This window comes from Anomaloglossus baeobatrachus, chromosome 10 (assembly GCF_048569485.1).
Source record: "Anomaloglossus baeobatrachus isolate aAnoBae1 chromosome 10, aAnoBae1.hap1, whole genome shotgun sequence".
Taxonomy (NCBI): Eukaryota; Metazoa; Chordata; class Amphibia; order Anura; family Aromobatidae; genus Anomaloglossus; species Anomaloglossus baeobatrachus.
In genome coordinates, this window is record NC_134362.1 from 38839903 (window position 1) to 38864098 (window position 24196).

Consider the following 24196-nt stretch of genomic DNA (forward strand, 5'->3'; position numbering starts at 1 on the left):
GCCCGCTCATCACTAGTTACGAGTACAGAGCACCCGAGCATGGTAGTGCCCGCTCATCACTAGTTACGAGTACAGAGCACCCGAGCATGGTAGTGCCCCCGCTCATCACTAGTTACGAGTACAGAGCACCCGAGCATGGTAGTGCCCCGCTCATCACTAGTTACGAGTACCGAGCACCCGAGCATGGTAGTGCCCGCTCATCACTAGTTACGAGTACAGAGCACCCGAGCATGGTAGTGCCCGCTCATCACTAGTTACGAGTACTGAGCACCCGAGCATGGTAGTGCCCGCTCATCACTAGTTACAAGTACAGAGCACCCGAGCATGGTAGTGCCCGCTCATCACTAGTTACGAGTACTGAGCACCCGAGCATGGTGGTGCCCGCTCATCACTAGTTACCAGTACAGAGCACCCGAGCATGGTAGTGCCCTCTCATCACTAGTTACGAGTACAGAGCACCCGAGCATGGTAGTGCCCGCTCATCACTAGTTACGAGTACAGAGCACCCGAGCATGGTAGTGCCCGCTCATCACTAGTTACGAGTACTGAGCACCTGAGCAGGGTAGTGCCCGCTCATCACTAGTTACGAGTACAGAGCACCCGAGCATGGTGGTGCCCGCTCATCACTAGTTACCAGTACAGAGCACCCGAGCATGGTAGTGCCCTCTCATCACTAGTTACGAGTACAGAGCACCCGAGCATGGTAGTGCCCGCTCATCACTAGTTACTAGTACAGAGCACCCGAGCATGGTAGTGCCCGCTGATCACTAGTTACGAGTACAGAGCACCCGAGCATGGTAGTGCCCTCTCATCACTAGTTACGAGTACAGAGCACCCGAGCATGGTAGTGCCCGCTCATTACTAGTTACAATTACCGAGCACCCGAGCATGGTAGTGCCCGCTCATCACTAGTTACGAGTACAGAGCACCCGAGCATGGTAGTGCCCGCTCATCACTAGTTACCAGTACTGAGCACCTGAGCATGGTAGTGCCCACTCATCACTAGTTACGAGTACCGAGCACCCGAGCATGGTAGTGCCCGCTCATCACTAGTTACGAGTACTGAGCACCCGAGCATGCTAGTGCCCGCTCATCACTAGTTACGAGTACTGAGCACCCGAGCATGGTAGTGCTCACTCACCACTAGTTACGAGTACTGAGCACCCGAGCATGGTAGTGCCCACTCATCACTAGTTACAAGTACTGAGCACCCGAGCATGGTAGTGCCCACTCATCACTAGTTACAAGTACTGAGCACCCGAGCATGGTAGTGCCCACTCATCACTAGTTACAAGTACTGAGCACCCGAGCATGGTAGTGCCCGCTCATCACTAGTTACGAGTACTGAGCACCCGAGCATGGTAGTGCCCGCTCATCACTAGTTACGAGTACTGAGCACCCGAGCATGGTAGTGCTCACTCACCACTAGTTACGAGTACTGAGCACCCGAGCATGGTAGTGCTCACTCACCACTAGTTACGAGTACTGAGCACCCGAGCATGGTAGTGCCCACTCATCACTAGTTACAAGTACTGAGTACCCGAGCATGGTGGTGCCCCGCTCATCACTAGTTACGAGTACAGAGCACCCGAGCATGGTAGTGCCCGCTCATCACTAGTTACGAGTACTGAGCACCCGAACATGGTAGTGCCCGCTCATCACTAGTTACGAGTACTGAGCACCCGAGCATGGTAGTGCCCGCTCATCACTAGTTACGAGTACTGAGCACCCGAGCATGGTAGTGCCCGCTCATAACTAGTTATGAGTACAGAGCACCCAAGCATGGTAGTGCCCGCTCATCACTAGTTACGAGTACAGAGCACCCGAGCATGGTAGTGCCCACTCATCACTAGTTACGAGTACAGAGCACCCGAGCATGGTAGTGCCCGCTCATCACTAGTTACGAGTACCGAGCACCTGAGCATGGTAGTGCCCGCTCATCACTAGTTACGAGTACTGAGCACCCGAGCATGGTAGTGCCCGCTCATCACTAGTTACGAGTACTGAGCACCCGAGCATGGTAATGCCCACTCATCACTAGTTATCAGTACAGAGCACCCGAGCATGGTAGTGCCCGCTCATCACTAGTTACGAGTACCGAGCACCCGAGCATGGTAGTGCTCGCTCATCACTAGTTACGAGTACTGAGCACCCGAGCATGGTAGTGCCCGCTCATCACTAGTTACGAGTACTGAGCACCCGAGCATGGTAGTGCCCACTCATCACTAGTTACGAGTACAGAGCACCCGAGCATGGTAGTGCCCGCTCATCACTAGTTACAAGTACTGAGCACCCGAGCATGGTAGTGCCCCCTCATGACTAGTTACGAGTACAGAGCACCCGAGCATGGTAGTGCCCGCTCATCACTAGTTACGAGTACAGAGCACCCGAGCATGGTAGTGCCCGCTCATCACTAGTTACGTGTACTGAGCACCTGAGCATGGTAGTGCCCGCTCATCACTAGTTACGTGTACTGAGCACCGGAGCATGGTAGTGCCCGCTCATCACTAGTTACGAGTACAGAGCACCCGAGCATGGTAGTGCCCGCTCATCACTAGTTACGTGTACTGAGCACCTGAGCATGGTAGTGCCTGCTCATCACTAGTTACAAGTACTGAGCACCGGAGCATGGTAGTGCCCGCTCATCACTAGTTACCAGTACTGAGCACCTGAGCATGGTAGTGCCCGCTCATCACTAGTTACGAGTACCGAGCACCTGAGCATGGTAGTGCCCGCTCATCACTAGTTACGAGTACCGAGCACCCGAGCATGGTAGTGCTCGCTCATCACTAGTTACGAGTACTGAGCACCCGAGCATGGTAGTGCCCGCTCATCACTAGTTATGAGTACAGAGCACCCGAGCATGGTAGTGCCCACTCATCACTAGTTACGAGTACAGAGCACCCGAGCATGGTAGTGCCCGCTCATCACTAGTTACAAGTACTGAGCACCGGAGCATGGTAGTGCCCGCTCATCACTAGTTACCAGTACTGAGCACCTGAGCATGGTAGTGCCCGCTCATCAATAGTTACGAGTACCGAGCACCTGAGCATGGTAGTGCCCGCTCATCACTAGTTACGAGTACCGAGCACCCGAGCATGGTAGTGCTCGCTCATCACTAGTTACGAGTACTGAGCACCCGAGCATGGTAGTGCCCGCTCATCACTAGTTATGAGTACAGAGCACCCGAGCATGGTAGTGCCTACTCATCACTAGTTACGAGTACAGAGCACCCGAGCATGGTAGTGCCCGCTCATCACTAGTTACGAGTACCGAGCACCTGAGCATGGTAGTGCCCGCTCATCACTAGTTACGAGTACCGAGCACCCGAGCATGGTAGTGCTCGCTCATCACTAGTTACGAGTACTGAGCACCCGAGCATGGTAGTGCCCGCTCATCACTAGTTACGAGTACAGAGCACCCGAGCATGGTAGTGCCCGCTCATCACTAGTTACGAGTACAGAGCACCCGAGCATGGTAGTGCCCGCTCATCACTAGTTACAAGTACAGAGCACCCGAGCATGGTAGTGCCCGCTCATCACTAGTTACCAGTACAGAGCACCTGAGCATGGTAGTGCCCGCTCATCACTAGTTATGAGTACAGAGCACCCGAGCATGGTAGTGCCCGCTCAACACTAGTTACGAGTACAGAGCACCCGAGCATGGTAGTGCCCGCTCATCACTAGTTACGAGTACAGAGCACCCGAGCATGGGTAGTGCCCTCTCATCACTAGTTACGAGTACAGAGCACCCGAGCATGGTAGTGCCCGCTCATCACTAGTTACTAGTACAGAGCACCCCGAGCATGGTAGTGCCCCGCTCATCACTAGTTACGAGTACAGAGCACCCGAGCATGGTAGTGCCCTCTCATCACTAGTTACGAGTACAGAGCACCCGAGCATGGTAGTGCCCGCTCATTACTAGTTACAATTACCGAGCACCCGAGCATGGTAGTGCCCGCTCATCACAAGTTACGAGTACAGAGCACCCGAGCATGGTAGTGCCCGCTCATCACTAGTTACCAGTACTGAGCACCTGAGCATGGTAGTGCCCACTCATCACTAGTTACGAGTACCGAGCACCCGAGCATGGTAGTGCCCGCTCATCACTAGTTACGAGTACTGAGCACCCGAGCATGGTAGTGCCCGCTCATCACTAGTTACGAGTACTGAGCACCCGAGCATGGTAGTGCTCACTCACCACTAGTTACGAGTACTGAGCACCCGAGCATGGTAGTGCCCACTCATCACTAGTTACAAGTACTGAGCACCCGAGCATGGTAGTGCCCGCTCATCACTAGTTACGAGTACTGAGCACCCGAGCATGGTAGTGCCCGCTCATCACTAGTTACGAGTACTGAGCACCCGAGCATGGTAGTGCCCGCTCATCACTAGTTACGAGTACTGAGCACCCGAGCATGGTAGTGCCCGCTCATCACTAGTTATGAGTACAGAGCACCCAAGCATGGTAGTGCCCGCTCATCACTAGTTACGAGTACAGAGCACCCGAGCATGGTAGTGCCCACTCATCACTAGTTACGAGTACAGAGCACCCGAGCATGGAAGCGCCCGCTCATCACTAGTTACGAGTACCGAGCACCTGAGCATGGTAGTGCCCGCTCATCACTAGTTACGAGTACTGAGCACCCGAGCATGGTAGTGCCCGCTCATCACTAGTTACGAGTACTGAGCACCCGAGCATGGTAGTGCCCACTCATCACTAGTTATGAGTACAGAGCACCCGAGCATGGTAGTGCCCACTCATCACTAGTTACGAGTACAGAGCACCCGAGCATGGTAGTGCCCGCTCATCAGTAGTTACAAGTACTGAGCACCCGAGCATGGTAGTGCCCCCTCATGACTAGTTACGAGTACAGAGCACCCGAGCATGGGTAGTGCCCGCTCATCACTAGTTACGAGTACAGAGCACCCGAGCATGGTAGTGCCCGCTCATCACTAGTTACAAGTACTGAGCACCGGAGCATGGTAGTGCCCGCTCATCACTAGTTACCAGTACTGAGCACCTGAGCATGGTAGTGCCCCGCTCATCACTAGTTACGAGTACCGAGCACCTGAGCATGGTAGTGCCCGCTCATCACTAGTTACGAGTACCGAGCACCCGAGCATGGTAGTGCTCGCTCATCACTAGTTACGAGTACTGAGCACCCGAGCATGGTAGTGCCCGCTCATCACTAGTTATGAGTACAGAGCACCCGAGCATGGTAGTGCCCACTCATCACTAGTTACGAGTACAGAGCACCCGAGCATGGTAGTGCCCGCTCATCACTAGTTACAAGTACTGAGCACCGGAGCATGGTAGTGCCCGCTCATCACTAGTTACCAGTACTGAGCACCTGAGCATGGTAGTGCCCGCTCATCACTAGTTACGAGTACTGAGCACCTGAGCATGGTAGTGCCCGCTCATCACTAGTTACGAGTACCGAGCACCCGAGCATGGTAGTGTCCGCTCATCACTAGTTATGAGTACAGAGCACCCAAGCATGGTAGTGCCCGCTCATCACTAGTTACGAGTACAGAGCACCCGAGCATGGTAGTGCCCACTCATCACTAGTTACGAGTACAGAGCACCCGAGCATGGTAGTGCCCGCTCATCACTAGTTACGAGTACCGAGCACCTGAGCATGGTAGTGCCCGCTCATCACTAGTTACGAGTACTGAGCACCCGAGCATGGTAGTGCCCGCTCATCACTAGTTACGAGTACTGAGCACCCGAGCATGGTAGTGCCCACTCATCACTAGTTATGAGTACAGAGCACCCGAGCATGGTAGTGCCCACTCATCACTAGTTACGAGTACAGAGCACCCGAGCATGGTAGTGCCCGCTCATCACTAGTTACAAGTACTGAGCACCCGAGCATGGTAGTGCCCCCTCATGACTAGTTACGAATACAGAGCACCCGAGCATGGTAGTGCCCGCTCATCACTAGTTACGAGTACAGAGCACCCGAGCATGGTAGTGCCCGCTCATCACTAGTTACAAGTACTGAGCACCGGAGCATGGTAGTGCCCCCTCTTCACTAGTTACCAGTACTGAGCACCTGAGCATGGTAGTGCCCGCTCATCACTAGTTACGAGTACCGAGCACCTGAGCATGGTAGTGCCCGCTCATCACTAGTTACGAGTACCGAGCACCCGAGCATGGTAGTGCTCGCTCATCACTAGTTACGAGTACTGAGCACCCGAGCATGGTAGTGCCCGCTCATCACTAGTTATGAGTACAGAGCACCCGAGCATGGTAGTGCCCGCTCATCACTAGTTACGAGTACAGAGCACCCGAGCATGGTAGTGCCCGCTCATCACTAGTTACAAGTACTGAGCACCGGAGCATGGTAGTGCCCGCTCATCACTAGTTACCAGTACTGAGCACCTGAGCATGGTAGTGCCCGCTCATCACTAGTTACGAGTACCGAGCACCTGAGCATGGTAGTGCCCGCTCATCACTAGTTACGAGTACCGAGCACCCGAGCATGGTAGTGCTCGCTCATCACTAGTTACGAGTACTGAGCACCCGAGCATGGTAGTGCCCGCTCATCACTAGTTATGAGTACAGAGCACCCGAGCATGGTAGTGCCCACTCATCACTAGTTACGAGTACAGAGCACCCGAGCATGGTAGTGCCCGCTCATCACTAGTTACGAGTACCGAGCACCTGAGCATGGTAGTGCCCGCTCATCACTAGTTACGAGTACCGAGCACCCGAGCATGGTAGTGCTCGCTCATCACTAGTTACGAGTACTGAGCACCCGAGCATGGTAGTGCCTGCTCATCACTAGTTACGAGTACTGAGCACCCGAGCATGGTAGTGCCCGCTCATCACTAGTTATGAGTACAGAGCACCCGAGCATGGTAGTGCCCACTCATCGCTAGTTACGAGTACAGAGCACCCGAGCATGGTAGTGCCCGCTCATCACTAGTTACGAGTACCGAGCACCCGAGCATGGTAGTGCTCACTCATCACTAGTTACCAGTACTGAGCACCCGAGCATGGTAGTGCCCTCTCATCACTAGTTACGAGTACCGAGCACCCGAGCATGGTAGTGCTCGCTCATCACTAGTTACCAGTACTGAGCACCCGAGCATGGTAGTGTCTGCTCATCACTAGTTACGAGTACTGAGCACCCGAGCATGGTAGTGCCTGCTCATCACTAGTTACAAGTACCGAGCACCCGAGCATGGTAGTGCTCACTCATCACTAGTTACCAGTACTGAGCACCCGAGCATGGTAGTGCCCGCTCATCACTAGTTACGAATACCGAGCACCCGAGCATGGTAGTGCTCACTCATCACTAGTTACCAGTACTGAGCACCTGAGCATGGTAGTGTCTGCTCATCACTAGTTACGAGTACTGAGCACCTGAGCATGGTAGTGCCCGCTCACCACTAGTTAGGAGTACAGAGCACCCGAGCATGGTAGTGCCCGCTCATCACTAGTTACGAGTACAGAGCACCCGAGCATGGTAGTGCACGCTCATCACTAGTTACCAGTACTGAGCACCCGAGCATGGTAGTGCTCGCTCATCACTAGTTACCAGTACTGAGCACCCGAGCATGGTAGTGCTCACTCATCACTAGTTACCAGTACTGAGCACCCGAGCATGGTAGTGCCTGCTCATCACTAGTTACAAGTACCGAGCACCCGAGCATGGTAGTGCTCACTCATCACTAGTTACCAGTACTGAGCACCCGAGCATGGTAGTGCCCGCTCATCACTAGTTACGAATACCGAGCACCCGAGCATGGTAGTGCTCACTCATCACTAGTTACCAGTACTGAGCACCTGAGCATGGTAGTGTCTGCTCATCACTAGTTACGAGTACTGAGCACCTGAGTATGGTAGTGCCCGCTCACCACTAGTTAGGAGTACAGAGCACCCGAGCATGGTAGTGCCCGCTCATCACTAGTTACGAGTACAGAGCACCCGAGCATGGTAGTGCACGCTCATCACTAGTTACCAGTACTGAGCACCCGAGCATGGTAGTGCTCGCTCATCACTAGTTACCAGTACTGAGCACCCGAGCATGGTAGTGCTCACTCATCACTAGTTACCAGTACTGAGCACCCGAGCATGGTAGTGCCCGCTCATCACTAGTTACCAGTACTGAGCACCTGAGCATGGTAGTGCCCGCTCATCACTAGATACGAGTACTGAGCACCCGAGCATGCTAGTGCTCACTCATCACTAGTTACGAGTACTGAGCACCCGAGCATGGTAGTGTCTGCTCATCACTAGTTACGAGTACTGAGCACCCGAGCATGGTAGTGCTCGCTCATCACTAGTTACCAGTACTGAGCACCCGAGCATGGTAGTGCCCGCTCATCACTAGTTACCAGTACTGAGCACCCGAGCATGGTAGTGCCCACTCATCACTAGTTACGAGTACAGAGCACCCGAGCATGGTAGTGCACGCTCATCACTCCTGATAATATGTCAAGTTCCATGAAAATGTTGAGGCGTTTCAAACAAAACATATTTCCTTAAGTCGTAGCATTATCAGCTCTAAGTAGAAAGAAATGCTCCTTATTTTGAGCTTTACCCCCTTTGGACTATGTTTACAGCTATTTTTTCAATTGGGGATTTTGAAGCAGATTCTGTTCTAAAATTGATATGAAAAACCATTATAAATACTCTTTGAATAACCTTTCTATTAACTTTATTTGGCAAACACGTCTAATGAACTTTGCTGGTTTTTCAAAGTTTCTTTTCTCCTCCAATTTTTTTCTTCTGAATCAATTGAAGCAAAAAAAATGCCCAAAGCAAAAAAATGCAACAAACCCCCAACAAAAATCTTTTTTTTTAAGCATCCATCAGCCTCAAAAAGTCAGATGAAAAAAACTATGTGTAAGTACACACTTAACAGTGTTAACACTAAGGAGTACTTTGCACGCTGCTACATCGCTAGCTGATGCTAGCGATGCCGAGCGCAATAGTCCCCGCCCCCGTCGCACATGCGATATCTTGTGATAGCTGCCGTAGCGAATATTGTCGCTACGGCAGCTTCACACGCACTCACCTGCCCTGCGACGTCGCTCTGGCCGGCGACCCGCCTCCTTCGTAAGGGGGCGGGTCGTGCGGTGTCACAGCGACGTCACATGGCAGGCGGCCAATAGAAGCGGAGGGGCGGAGATGAGCGGGACGTAAACATCCCGCCCCCCTCCTTCCTTCCGCATAGCCAGTGGAGGCAGGTAAGGAGATGTTCCTCACTCCTGTAGCTTCACACGATGTGTGCTGCCGCAGGAACGAGGAACAACATCGTATGTCCTATTGGTGCGACATTATGAAAATGTCCGATGCTACACAGATCACCGATTTACGACGCTTTTGCGATCGTTTATCTGCGCATCTAGGCTTTACACGTTGCGACATCGTTACCGGCGCCGGATGTGCGTCACTTTCGATTTGACCTCGACGATATCGCAGTAGCGATGTCGCAACGCGCAAAGTACTTCTAAGTCTTTTAGCGGAATTTTTGTAGAAGACATGTTTCCTTTAACGTTACCTGGTTTTGTCTGGTTTTTATTTTTCTTCTCCAATATGGGATTGATTTTTGGTAATACAAATGTTTTAACCTAATTCGTGATTTGCAACTTTTCAAAATGTTTCAAACTTTTTATGCAATTGTAACCTAGTGGAGCCCAAAACCAATGTAAAATTTTGAAGGCGTGTGTGACTATTTTTTGGCACAAAAAAAGTAAACGATACAAAGAAAGAATATTTAATTTTGCATAAAAATTCACTCATTTTGAAGAATTTGATGCAAAAAAACAACGAATTACACAATCTGAAAAAAAGTCCCTTAAAAAAATCTGCAAATTATGAATCGGGACCTGAGTCTTCTCCTCTCAATTATGTCCACACAGTGGCTCTCTGTGGATCACGCTCACTACACATCCTTGTGTACGACCGACTATCAGAAGAGCCAGGAAGGAGAAGGTGCAAAGTCACTGTGCGCATGCGCAGCTGACACAGCTAGCATCAGAGCGCATGCTCACACATGTGGGGCAGTGTATGCTCTAAGAATGAGTGCTGTCCTTCATAAGCTAGGGCAGTACCAAGGACGCAAATTCAGGGGGCGTAATGGTGCATTACAGAGTGTCAAGATGGAAGGCTCAAACATGGGACTCCTACTCAATACAAAGAAGACAAAGATATTGACTACTGCCAGGTATGACTTGGACACAATTGAGATGGACAGGGACGAGCTGGAAGTTGTAAAGGACATCAACCTAGTCAAATCAATGATCAGTCAAGATGCATTGAGGACACCGGACAGAAGTCGATAGGAGAATGGCTATGGGCAAATCAACAATGAAGTCACTGGATAAGGTCCTCAAATTGAGGAACATTTCGACACGGCTTGTACATAGTCTGGTCTTTTCTGTAGTTACATGGATGCAAAACTTGGGCGATAAAGAAACAAGACTGAAGAAGAATAAAAGCCTTTGAAATGTGGTGCTGGAGAAGGATGTTATCAATACCATGGATGAAAAGAAGAACAAACAAATCAATTTTGGAACAAATCAAGACAGACATGTTACTCAAAAAAAGAATCACCAAACTATGACTTGTGTACTTTGTACACATCATACGAAGAGCGAAATCACTGGAGAAGGACCTCATGGTCGAAAGAATAGAAGGAACAAGGCGAAGATGAAGACCAGCAACCTGATAGCTTGATACTATCAAGAAAACAGTGGAGAAGACCCTGGTGGACCTATCTAGGCAGAGAAGACCCTGGTAGACCTTTCTAGGTGAAAAGACCATGGTAGACCTATCTAAGCGGAGAAGACCCTGGTGAACCTATCTAGCCAGAGAAGACTCTGGTGGACCTATCTAGGCGGAGTGGACCTATGTAGGCGGAGAAGACTCTGGTAGACTTATCTAGGTAGAGAAGACCCTGGTAAACCTATCTAGCCAGAGAAGACCCTGGTAGACCTATCTAGGTGAAAAGACCATGGTAGACCTATCTAAGCAGAGAAGACCCTGGTGAACCTATCTAGCCAGAGAAGACTCTGGTGGACCTATCTAGGCGGAGTGGACCTATGTAGGCGGAGAAGATTCTGGTAGACTTATCTAGGTAGAGAAGACCCTGGTAAACATATCTAGCCCGAGAAGACCCTGGTAGACCTATCTAGGCGGAGACGATCCTGGTGGACCTATGTAGGTAGAGAAGACCCTGGTAGACCAATCTAGGCCGAGAAGACCCTAGTGGACCTATCTAGACGGGGAAGACCCTGGTGGACCTATCTAGGTCGATAAGACCCTGGTGGACCTATCTAGGCGGAGAAGACCCTGGTGGACCTATTTAGGTGCAGAAGACCCTGGTAGACCTATGTAGGTGGAGAAGGCCCTCGTGGATCTATTCAGGCAGAGAAGACCCTGGTGGACCCATCTAGGCAGCACAAGATCAATCTTCCTACAGAGCATTCATCCATCAAGTCATCATGGCTCGAGATCAAGCTGAAGGCCATTACAAGAAAAAAGAAAAGGTGCACCCTGCTCGGAGCTCTTTAATGGACTTGCCAGATTCCTGGTTCCAAAAGGCACGCTGCCTGCAAACATCCCCGCCGCTCTTAATTATAATGCAGGCATATATATATTTGGATTGCAATTTACACTTGAAAAAGTCATCTTGAAATCACGTGATTTGCTGTCAACAAATCAAAGTTCTAGAGAATAAAGCAGTTTGCTGAAAACGGTTCAGCCAATCAGCACGCAAGTCTCCATGGCAACTACATTCCCGGACTTTCAATAAAACAGGCTGGAATCTATATTTCTGGCGTGACTTAATGCTTGGTTCCAGAATGAAAAATCACAAGAGGCTCGGCTGATTTATTCCATACAGATGGGAAAAGCTCCAGTGCATATGGAATATTTACATATGTACATCATGTATAGGACTGGAGAACGCTGGTCCCATATACTGTAGCTTGCAAACGATTTAGGCAGGTTTGAAAAATATGAATATCTTTTATAAATTTTCAAAATTTGGAAAGCCAAAGGTGGGTTTACAAAATGCTAAGAAAATAATAAAAAATACAATTTAGATTTTAAGAGCAAAACAGTAACAATGCAGTGACCTGACAAGAATCTGCATAACTAATCATATGCTAAATAGTTGCAAGCCAAATTTATGTATGAGATAGCCAAGATGATTGGCTATAAAATGAAGGTCATCTTATGCTCAAAGCTGTAGTGGATGGTGAGATATGGAGCCTGAAAGTCAAAATTTCAAAACATTGTTACCCTTTTGCTTGTGAGCGTATGCTGAAACATAATCATTGGATGTCAGGGAAAGAAGGATTAAATATCCGTGTGCCCTATGGAAAAGATACACCATGTATCTTGTTCTTCGACAGCACGGATATTTAACCAGTATTTTCTGAATTCCATTTGTTCTATCCGAGGGGCCGCAGCAGCCGCACCTTTGAGCGTATTCCTGGGAGGTGGATATGCAACCCCCATGTGATGATAGTCACTATTTAGTCAGGAAAGCTGGGATCCAGTAACAGGAGAACACATATCAGCACAAGAAGTAAACAGAAGCGTAGTCAGGTCACAAATAAGTTCAGGGAGAAAACAGAGACATGGTCAGGTAACGATCCGAGGTCAAAAGGCAGGAGATTCCGACAGGAACAGGAAGCAGGCAGAGAGGAGTCAAATAACAGTCCAGGGTCAGAAAACAAAGATTAGAACACTAGCACGACTGGAGAACCAGATAATACAACTGGCAAGGTTCTGGGCGAGCATGCTCAGTAAAGAAGCCTGAGCGATAACTAGGAAGGTGGAATAGCTGATCAATCAGCCCCAACATGGAATCCTGTTAATTAAACTGCTAGCTGCAGCAGAGCATCTCCAAAGGCAAGATGCTCTGCACCGAGGAACTGTGTCACTGACAGGTCTGTAGTTCAAGAAAACGCAGCAGAGCATCTTCTAGTCTGCAAGATTCTCTGCACAGGGGAATCGTGACACCCCACCAGGTGCCAACGCAGTAAATTCAGCAATACTGCTTTCCTCGCAGATAAGACCCTATTTGCACTTGTCTTTTCTTTAATGTCTTCTCTCGAAACAAAATAATTCACTGAAACGGAAACAGCTGTGTAGGAGGCTCCAAACTGGGTGAGGAACAGACAAAATCTGCTACAAAGGTGAGGATGTGGAAGACCGTTTCATTTCATAGGTCATACACCAAATGGCAAGAATGAGTACAGGATCTAGACCCAAGGTAGTTATACTGCATTTGCAAGATCTCTACCAGGCAAATATTTCAAAGCAGACTGAGGTTTCAAGATGTGATGTACAAGAACTTTTGAAGAAGCAACAACAAATGGGCAACGTTGTGGACTGTAGGTGTAGTGGTCAGGCGAGGAACAGTACATGAAAGACTTATGATTACGTTGCTTTAAAATCGGAAGGTGACCAGCAGTGCCATCATCTCGGAACTGGCAGTTTTCAGGGGGACCAAGCTACACCCATCTACTGTTCAGAGATGTCATCTTCAAAAAGCCAAACCTTCCACATAGAAACTAAGCAAAGTGACAACTATTAATGAAAACATAGAAATTGGGGTGCAGAAAAATGTCAGCAGGTGATCCAGACTGATGAGTCAAAATGTGAAATGTTTGGCTGTAACAGAAGGCTAGGTTTGGAGAGTGGCACAACAATGAGGGTCTGCAGACAACAGTGAAGGATGGTGGAGGGTCCTTGCAAGTTTGTGGCTGTATTTCAGTAAATAAAATTGGGTATTTGGTCACGAATAATGGACTCACTACTGAGAAATCTAGGCACATACTTATCCCTCATGTAATCCCATCCGGGAGGCGTCTCATTGGCTCCAAATTTATTCTGCAGCCATAAAACAACCCCAAACATCTAGCCAATGTCATTAAGTACTATCTAAAGAAGAACAAGGAGTCCTGGAAGTGATGATCCGGCCCCCACGGAGCCCTGATCTCACCTCATCAAATCCGTGTGGGATTATACCGTGTTCTCCTACCCCAAGAATAAGCCCTAGCATGATATTACAAGATTTTTGGATTATTCTTGAAATATAACCCTTACTCCAAAAATAAGAACTAGTTACAGTCAGGGTCATCGTTAGGGGCAGTGAAACTGTGCAATTTCTCAGAACACCCACCCATTTAGGCACCAAAACATGTGTTCCGAGGTTAAGATTGTCTATGGACCTTAGATGACTTCACGGTCATGTGACCAAAGGTCTTTTAATTCCAGTAGTCTAAAAGAACTGATCAGGAGACAGGCTGGTATGCAGGACTGGCATTAGGGAGCAAACTGGGCAATATTACAAGGCCCCTATTCTCATAGGGACCCCAAAATGTATATGCTGTGATAAAACTGCTTAAGGACCTTTGTGACATCATGTCATGTGACCATAGGGCTCTTAATTCCAGTAGTCTAAAGAACTGAACAGGAGAAAGGCTGGTATGGAGGACTGCCATTAGGCAGCAAACTGGGCAATATAACAAGGCTCCTATTCTCCTAGGGGCCCCAGCATTTATATCCTGATGATAAGACTGCTTAAGGACCTTTGTGACATCACGTAATGTGACAAAAGGTCTCTTAATTCCAGTAGTCTAAAGGAACAGAACAGGAGACAGGCTGGTATGGAGGACTGGCATTAGGGAGCAAACTGGGCAATATAGCAAGGCCCCTATTCTCCTAGTAACCCCGACATTTATATGCTGATGATAAGACTGCTTAAGGACCTTTGTAGAATGTAAAATATATAGAGGGAACCAACCACGGGTATATGCCGTGCTTAAGAACCACTGAGGTGGAAATATTGTGAAAATTTCTCTTTTATTTACAGCATTCCTACGCGTTTCAGAGACAAAGACCGTCTCCTTCTTCAGGAAAAAAAGAAATCATCATTTTTTTCCCTGAAGAAGGAGACGGTCTTTGTCTCTGAAACGCGTAGGAATGCTGTAAATAAAAGAGAAATTTTCACAATATTTCCACCTCAGTGGTTCTTAAGCACGGCATATACCCGTGGTTGGTTCCCTCTATATATTTTACATTCTATATTGTTATACGGGGCCGCTGCTTGAACCACACGGACACTCACATGCTTTTGAAGGAGTTGTGACTGGCTCAACCCTATCAGGTGAGTGTTACTGTTCCTTTCCTATCACCACTTGTTATATCGGGTAAGACCCTATTGCGCCCTTTTGTCTCCCCACTTTTTAGTTTCTGCTAGTCTTAAGGACCTTTGTGACATTCCGTCATGTGACCAAAGGTTTCTTAATTGCAGTAGTCTAAAGGAACAGAACAGGAGACAGGCTGGTATGGAGGACTGGCATTAGGGAGCAAACTGGGCAATATAACACGGCCCCTATTCCCCTAGTAACCCCGACATTTATATGCTGATGATAAGACTGCTTAAGGACCTTTGTGACATCATGTCATGTGACCAAAGGTCTATTAATTGCTGGAGTCTAAAGCTGAAAAGCAGACAAGCTAATTGATAAAAATAAATCTTACTTTGTGGCATTTTTCCCACACCTTCCTAAACCTTTTGCCCCCTACTGTATATGGCAATATCTATATCACACATAGGACTGGAGAGCGCTGGGTATTTGTACGGTATATGTACCTGTATATCATATATGGACTGGAGATCCGGGTTATATGGAGATCCCCTTTCTACATTTCCATTCCTTCAGGACACAAAGCTTTCATGGTTCTGATAGTCTCCATCCGGATCCCACTATTAACCCTCGGATGTCAGTGCCGTATTGCATGTGAGATACCGGCAGTGGTTGGGAGCTGCGGCTCTCGGCTCTACGTCACCAGCACTGTAATTTCAAGCAATTTACCCAGGAAATTGTTCAGCGTCCCGCTATTTAGGTGCAGGCAATTCTTTGAACTTTTAAAAGGAAGCTGTTCTATGGCCGCCTGCTGTGCCGTACTTATACAGCAGAATGGAAATAGGACAGCAGGACATGTCGTGTCGGTATGGTACCCATGGTGCTTTACTCAATTTTTTGCTCAATATGTTTGGAAAAAAACCCAGAAATGATGTTGAATCCATCCCCAGATCCTATTCATCTCTATGGGATAGATCCTGTTCGTCTCTATGTGTCAGATCCTATTCATATCTATGGGATAGATCCTATTCATCTCTATGGGACAGATCACATTCTTCTCTACGGGACAGATCTTATTCATCTCTACGGGACAGATCCTATTCATCTTTACTGGACATATCCTATTTAGCTCTATGGGATAGATCCTATTCATCTCTATGGGATAGATCCTTTTCATCTCTATGGGACAGATCACTTTCATCTCTACGGGACAGATCCTATTCAGCTCTATGGGATAGATCCTATTCATCTCTATGGGATAGATCCTTTTCATCTCTATGGGACAGATCACATCCATCTCTACGGGACAAATCCTATTCAGCTCTATGGGATAGATCCTATTCAGCTCTATGGGATAGATCCTATTCATCTCTATGGGATAGATCATTTTCAGCTCTATGGGACAGATCATGTTCATCTCTAAGGGATAATTCCTATTCATCTCTATGGGTCAAATCCTATTCATTTTTATGGGATAGATCCTATTCAGCTCTATGGGACAAATTCTATTCAACTCTATGAGACAGATACCATTTATCTCTATGGGATAGATCCTATTCAGCTCTGAGAGATCCTGTTCATCTCTATGGGATAGATCCTATTCAGCTCTATGGGACAGATCCTGTTCATCTCTATGGGATAAATCCTATTCATCTCTATGGGTCAAATCCTATTCATCTTTATGGGATAGATCCTATTTAGCTCTATGGGACAAATTCTATTCAACTATTCAACTCTATGAGACAGATACTATTTATCTCTATGGGATAGATCCTATTCAGCTATATGGGACAGATCCTGTTCAGCTCTATGGGATAGATATTATTCATTCCCATGGGATGGATCCTATTCAGCTTTATGGGACAAATCTTTTTCAGCTTAATGGGATGCATCCAATTTATCTCTAAGGTAAAGATACTATTCATCTCTACGGGATACATACTATTCAGCTATATGGGACATATGGTGTTCATCACTATGGGTCAGATACTATTCATCTCTATGGGATAGATCCTATTCAGCTCTATGCGACAGATTCTATTCACCTCTATGGGGCAGATACTATTTATATCTATGGGATAGATCCTATTCAGCTATATGGGCCAGATCCAGTTCAGCTGAATGGAAAAGATCCTGTTCATCTCTATAGTTCAGATCCTGTTCATCTCTATGGGTCAGATCATATTCAGCATAGTGGGACAGATACTATTCAGCTCTATGGGACAGATCCTATTCACCTTTTAGTACAGATCCTATTCACCTTTTAGTACAGATCCTATTCAGCTCTATGGGACAGATCCTGTTAATTTCAATGGGGCAGATCATATTCAGCTCAGTGGGACAGATCCTGGTCATCTCAATGAGACAGATCCTATTAATTTCAATGGGACAGATCCTATTCAGTTCACTGGCACAGTACCTATTCAACTCAATAAGATAAATCCTTATCAATTCTGCAAGACAGGTCATATTCACACCTATAGGAACAGATCACCTAAAAGAGACAGATACCGTTTAGCTCTATGGGACACAGGTGCCGGATTACATCAGATTACTCACTTCTGACGTCCTTTTTTTCGATACATAAAGCAAAAAGGATATATATACATATATATATATATATATATATATATATATATATATATACAGAATATATATAGTATATATATATATATATATATATATATATATATATATATATTCATTAAGGTCAGAGAATGATGGCTGCAATGAGTAAGTGCTGGAGCAATTCCGTCCTTAGTGCTATTATGTAGGGATATTGTAGAAGTAATTCACGAAGCAGCCATTACCAATACCTGGTGACAATAATGATCCTTGCAGGATACAGACAGGCGCAAACACTGATGGGCGACCAGTCACACCGAGCAGCCATGGATCAGGGCCACAATACACAAGCTTTATCATGGTGGAGGCTGCATCCTGCGGTGCACTAGTGTCTGTGACCCGGGGCAGTAATTGCTGTTGCCCTTTTTTCCTTTTTTGCGGTGTTAATATTTATTTTTTACTCAGTGTTTCAGATTCGGGCTATGTTAATTTCTCCTGGGGGTTCCCGGAGTTTTAGGTGCAGATTTTTCCCATAGACTTGCATTAGATGTGGAAAAAAAGCACCAAAAACATATCAAAACCCCATGTAATCTGCAACTAAGAATAATAATAATAATAATAATAATATTTACTCACTTATATAGTGCCATTAATTCCACAGCGATATGCATATATCAGTAACACTGTCCCCATTGGGGCTCACAATCTAAATTCTCTATCTGTATGCCTTTGGAGTGTGGAAGGAAACCAGAGGAAACCCACGCAAACACAGGGAGAACATACAAACTTTTTACACATGTTATACTTGGTGGGATTTGAACCCAGGACCCCAGCGCTGCAAGACTGCAGTGCAAACCACTGAGCTATCGTACAGTGCTAACTAGTGAGGCACTGTACAGTACTAACCACTGAGCCATCGTACAGTGCGAATCACTGAGGCACTGTACAGTGCTAACCACTAAGCCATCGTACAGTGCGAATCACTGAGCCACTGTACAGTGCTAACCACTGAGTCACCATACAGTGCTAACCACTGAGCCACCATACAGTGCAAACCACTGAGTCACCATACAGTGCTAACCACTGAGCCACCATACAGTGCTAACCACTAAGCCACCATACAGCGCGACCCACTTAGCCACCGTACAGTCTGAACCACTGAGTCCCCATACAGCGCTAAACACTGAGCGATGGTACAGTGTGAAACACTGAACCACCATACAGTGCTAACCACTGAGTCACCGTACACTGCTAACCATTGAGCCACCATGAAGTGTGAACCACTGAGCCACCATACAATGCTATGTAATCACTGAGCCACCCTACAGTGCGAACCACTGAGCCACCGTACAGTGCAAACCACTGAGAGACCATGACATCTCGGTGTATATAAAAGTTATTTCAAAGCCAAATACAAGGAAGTATAAAAAACAAAGCAACTTTGTTTAAAACATGTTACATGACACCAAAGAGAGGAAAAAAAATCTGATAAAAATGCAAGTAACCTAACTTTACCTAACAGGTTCAACATCAAAAACTCACCAAAAGCTCATTGTGTGAACGGAGCCTGAAACCCAGATTTTCATCCTCTTCCCCCACCAAAAAAAAATCAAGCAAGAAAAACAGCATTTTTGCTGCGGCAACAAGCCCCAACTCATTTATTCTTTTTATATTTCCCCATGGGTTTAGCTAAAAAAAACTGCAGCAAAAACTTTAGGAGCAGTGGCATCCTAGAAGATTATATATACCATATCACGAGATACATATATATAATATATATATATATATATATATATATATATATAAATCAATTTGTTGTGAAGAAAGGGTAAAACCAGGAAAAGTTTATAAAACCTATAAAAAATTGTAAGAGGTCCAACAGGCTCAGATGTATCTGTGTGTGTATGTATCTCTATATATATCTATATCTATATATATATATATATATATATATATAAAAAATATATATATATATATATATATATATATATATATATAAAAATATATATATATATAAATATATATATAAATATATATATATATACGCACACACGTTTGCACGCACGCACACACACATTTAGATAAATTTCTGCCTGTTGGACCTCTTCATTCTCACCCTTTGTATAGGTTTTTGCTCCTGAACTTTTCCTGATTTTACCCTTTCCTCACAAATAATTGATATATATATATATATATATATATATATATATATATATATATATGTGTGTGTGTGTGTGGACTTTAATGGGAATCTGTCACCAGGTTTTTGCTCCCCCATCTGAGAGCAACATAATGTAGAGAGAGAGACCCTGATTCCAGCGATGTGTCACTTACTGAGCTGTTTGCTATCATTTTGATACATCAATGTTTTCCCTGCTGCAGATCTAGCAGTTACGGTATACAGAGCTCATGAATATGCTGGACTACCTGCACCATGCCAAGTAGTCCTCTAATGATAATCTCCTGCTAATTAAACTGTAATTTTATCAAAACTACACTAAGCATCCCAGGAAGCGACACATCGTTGGAATCAGGATCTCTGACCCTACATTATGCTACACTAAGCAGCCCAGTAAGTGACACATGGCTGGAATCAGGATCTCTTCCCCTACATTATGCTACACTAAGCAGCCCAGTAAGTGACACATTGCTGGAATCAGGATCTCTGCCTCTACATTATGCTGCACTAAGCAGCCCAGTAAGTGACACATGGCTGGAATCAGGATCTCTTCCCCTACATTATGCTACACTAAGCAGCCCAGTAAGTGACACATTGCTGGAATCAGGATCTCTTCCCCTACATTATGCTGCACTAAGCAGCCCAGTAAGTGACACATGGCTGGAATCAGGATCTCTTCCCCTACATTATGCTACACTAAGCAGCCCAGTAAGTGACACATGGCTGGAATCAGGATCTCTTCCCCTACATTATGCTACACTAAGCAGCCCAGTAAGTGACACATTGCTGGAATCAGGATCTCTGCCTCTACATTATGCTGTTCTCAGATTACATGGCAAAAACTTGGTGACAGATTCCCTTTAACACAACCTGATGTCTTTACAAGTTCCTATTATGAATTAACATAATATATTGCTGTCTAGTCATTTTCATTGTGCAAAAGACTCCATTGTCCCCGATAATCTGAAAAAATCTGAATTTTTTTTTATTTTATTTTCTTTGTTTATTATTTCAAAATTGGAAAAAAGTATCAAATAATCCTCGAGAAAAAAAACAACCATTTACTTAATGGCAATTTAGTTGCAGCTGTGGGGTGTTGCTGTTCTTGTGGCTGTTTTATTATGATAATATAATGAAGACAATGTATCACTGCCTCCAGCAGAGAATAGCAATGTAGACAGGTAAGCAAAAAGGGAAAGTGTGGAGGAGACAGAGAATGACAGGTGACAGACGACAACGGGAGCAAAGGGGATGGCGGATGTATGTGCACAATGGAGGGGGGCCGTGCACCGGATTTGTGCTGTACATGGGGCATGCCCACTTCTCTGGGTACCACTTTATAAACATATGCAGTTTCCATGGATACTAGATCAGTCTCCACAGCAACAAAGAGAAGCAGAAACATAAAGGATGAACACATGGGGGAGGGCGGGGGCCTCAGAAAATGTGGCCCCAACAATTATACACACATTGTGACACCAGATCTATTTGTACATTCATTGTAGGAGCGGATTTATCAATGCACAGAGCGGCGCTGACAATAATGTCCAAACCTCGCAATCAGGCAGGTCAGAACAATAGGACAGGCCATAAAAAAGAACCATGTGACCAGATTATCAATACAATACATGGAGGGATCTAGGCCAATGATACATGGAAAGATACTGTATTTACTGTATCATATATCATATAAATATGAAGACAGATATTGTTATTTCAGAACAACCACAATATATTTTCACACCTATTTACTGCTCAGTAGATAAGTGCCATGCACAATGCTGGCTTCATACACAGGGCTCAGTAGATAAGTGTCCTGCTCAATGGCTTAATACACAGGGATCAGTAGGTAAGAGCCATGCACATTGCTGGCTTCATACACAGGGCTCAGTAGATAAGTGCCATGCACAATGCTGGCTTCATACACAGGGCTCAGTAGATAAGTGTCCTTCACAATGCTGGCTTAATACACAGGGATCAGTAGGTAAGAGCCATGCACATTGCTGGCTTCATACACAGGGCTCAGTAGATAAGTGTCCTGCTCAATGGCTTAATACACAGGGATCAGTAGGTAAGAGTCATGCACTATGCTGGCTTCATACACAGGGCTCAGTAGATAAGTGTCGTGCACAATGCTGGCTTCATATACATGGTTAGTAGATAAGTGCCATGCACAAATGCTGGCTTCATACACATGGCTCAGTAGATAAGTGCCATACACAATGCTGGCTTCATACACAGGGCTCAGTAGATAAGTGCCATGCACAATGCTGCCCTCATACACAGGGCTCAGTAGATAAGTGCCATGCAATATGCTTGTTTCATACACAAGGCTCAGTAGATAAGTTCCATGCAAAATGCTGGCTTCATACACATGGCTCAGTAGATAAATGTCATACACAATCCTGCCTTCATACACATGGCTCAGTAGATATGTGCCATGCACAATGCTGGCTTCATACACATGGCTCAGTAGATAAATGTCATGCACAATAATGTATTCATACACATGGCTCAGTAGATAAATGTCATGCACAATGCTGGATTCATACACAGGGCTCAGTAGATAAGTGCCATGCACAATGCTTCCTTCATACACATGACTCAGTAGATAAGTGCCATCACAATGCTGCCTTCATACACATGGCTCAGTAGACAAATGTCATGCACAATGCTGGCTGCATACACAGGACTTCTGTGCAGATGTCTGTGTAGCCATATGTAATAACATGCCATGATCTCTCCTCTTGGTGGCCATGCTCCTGCAATAATAGTCACCACATTCTGTTCACATCTGTGCCCACTCTCAGATAAAGTTCCCTAGATGTCAGAATGTGTATGTATGTATGTATATGTATGTATGTACTGTATGCATGTATGTATATGTAAATATTTATATATGTATGTATGTATATGTATGTATATGTATGTATGTACTGTATGTATGTATGTATATGTATATATGTATGTATGTATGTATATGTATATGTATGTATGTATATGTATGTATATGTATGTATGTATATGTATGTATGTACTGTATGTATGTATATGTATATATATATGTATGTATGTATATGTATGTATGTACTGTATATGTATTCATACACACGTACAAGAGATGAATGAATCTTTAATCAATAAATAAATAAATTATAGTCTCTTCTGTATTGATTCTTTGATCTCTCTCACCTGGAACCAGGAAAATCGATTTTTCCTATGTAGTTATATATCTAGTGCAAAAGCGACACAGAATGGGAGTGAGGATAAGAGGCAGAGAGTAAAGGACTTGGTGGAGCACAAGAGCAGCTGTGACTGGGGCAGTGAACTGTGCAGCTACACCTGAGACCTGCACACATTATATCTGCACACATATCTGCACACATTATATCTGCACACATTATATCTGCACACATTATATCTGCACACATTATATCTGCACACATTATATCTGCACACATTATATCTGCACACATTATATCTGCACACATTATATCTGCACACAGACAGACATGTGCTGCTCTGCCGGAATCCCCCATACTGTGCCCACATCTAGGCTATCTTCACACCGCAGATGCCATAGGCCAGCCTTGCGCTTCCTAAATTACCTGGGGTCACGCAGTAATCTCCCCTAGCCCTGTCTTATACATATTTCGTTTACCCCTTCACTACTATTGATGTCCTCACTGGGTAAGATCAAGATTAATTACCCCTCCACTAGTTAGATCACAGCTTAGTGCATTGCATCCCCCCAATTCCAACCCAGCAGGTGGGAAACTTACGTGCCAGATGATGAAGAAGATGAGAGAAGCGCAGAGGACGAGGGTCAGCATGTAGCAGAACGCAGCAAAGGTAAACGCCATGGCTGGAGGAGGAATGACTCTACCAGGAGGGAGACCAAGAGAGAGACCAAGAGGGAGACCAGGAGAGAGACCAGGAGGGACACCAAGAGGGAGACCAGGAGGGAGACCAGGAGGGACACCAAGAGGGAGACCAGGAGAGAGACCAGGAGGGAGACCTGGAGGGAGACCAGGGATGGATACCTGGAGGGAGACCTGGGAAGGAGACCTGGAGGGAGACTAAGGAGGGAGACCAGGAAGGAGACCTGGAGAGAGAACAGGAGGGAGACCAGCAGGGAGACCAGAAAAGAGACCAGGGAGGGAAACCTGGAGGAAGACTTGGGGGAGACTAAGGAAGGAGACCAAGAGGGAGACCTGGGGAAGACTAAGGAGGGAGACCAGGAAGGAGACCAAGAGGAAGACCTGGAGGAGACCAGGAAGGAGACCTGGAGAGAGTCTAGGAGGGAGACCAGGAAGGAGACCAAGGG

The 24196-nt window shown here is 46.2% G+C and overlaps 1 protein-coding gene across 4 annotated transcripts in view; it reads right to left on the reverse strand.

Annotated features, from left to right (window-relative positions):
• CNIH2 (cornichon family AMPA receptor auxiliary protein 2) overlaps window positions 1–23739 on the reverse strand; it is a 119597-nt gene extending 95858 nt beyond the window's left edge. For all 4 annotated transcript variants that reach the window (XM_075326243.1, XM_075326242.1, XM_075326241.1 and 1 more), the window contains exon 1: window positions 23652–23739. In XM_075326243.1, coding sequence (XP_075182358.1) covers window positions 23652–23732 — 81 coding nt within the window. In that variant the 5' untranslated portion in view covers window positions 23733–23739. The remainder of the gene's footprint in view (window positions 1–23651) is intronic.
• Window positions 23740–24196: the final 457 nt, after the last annotated feature.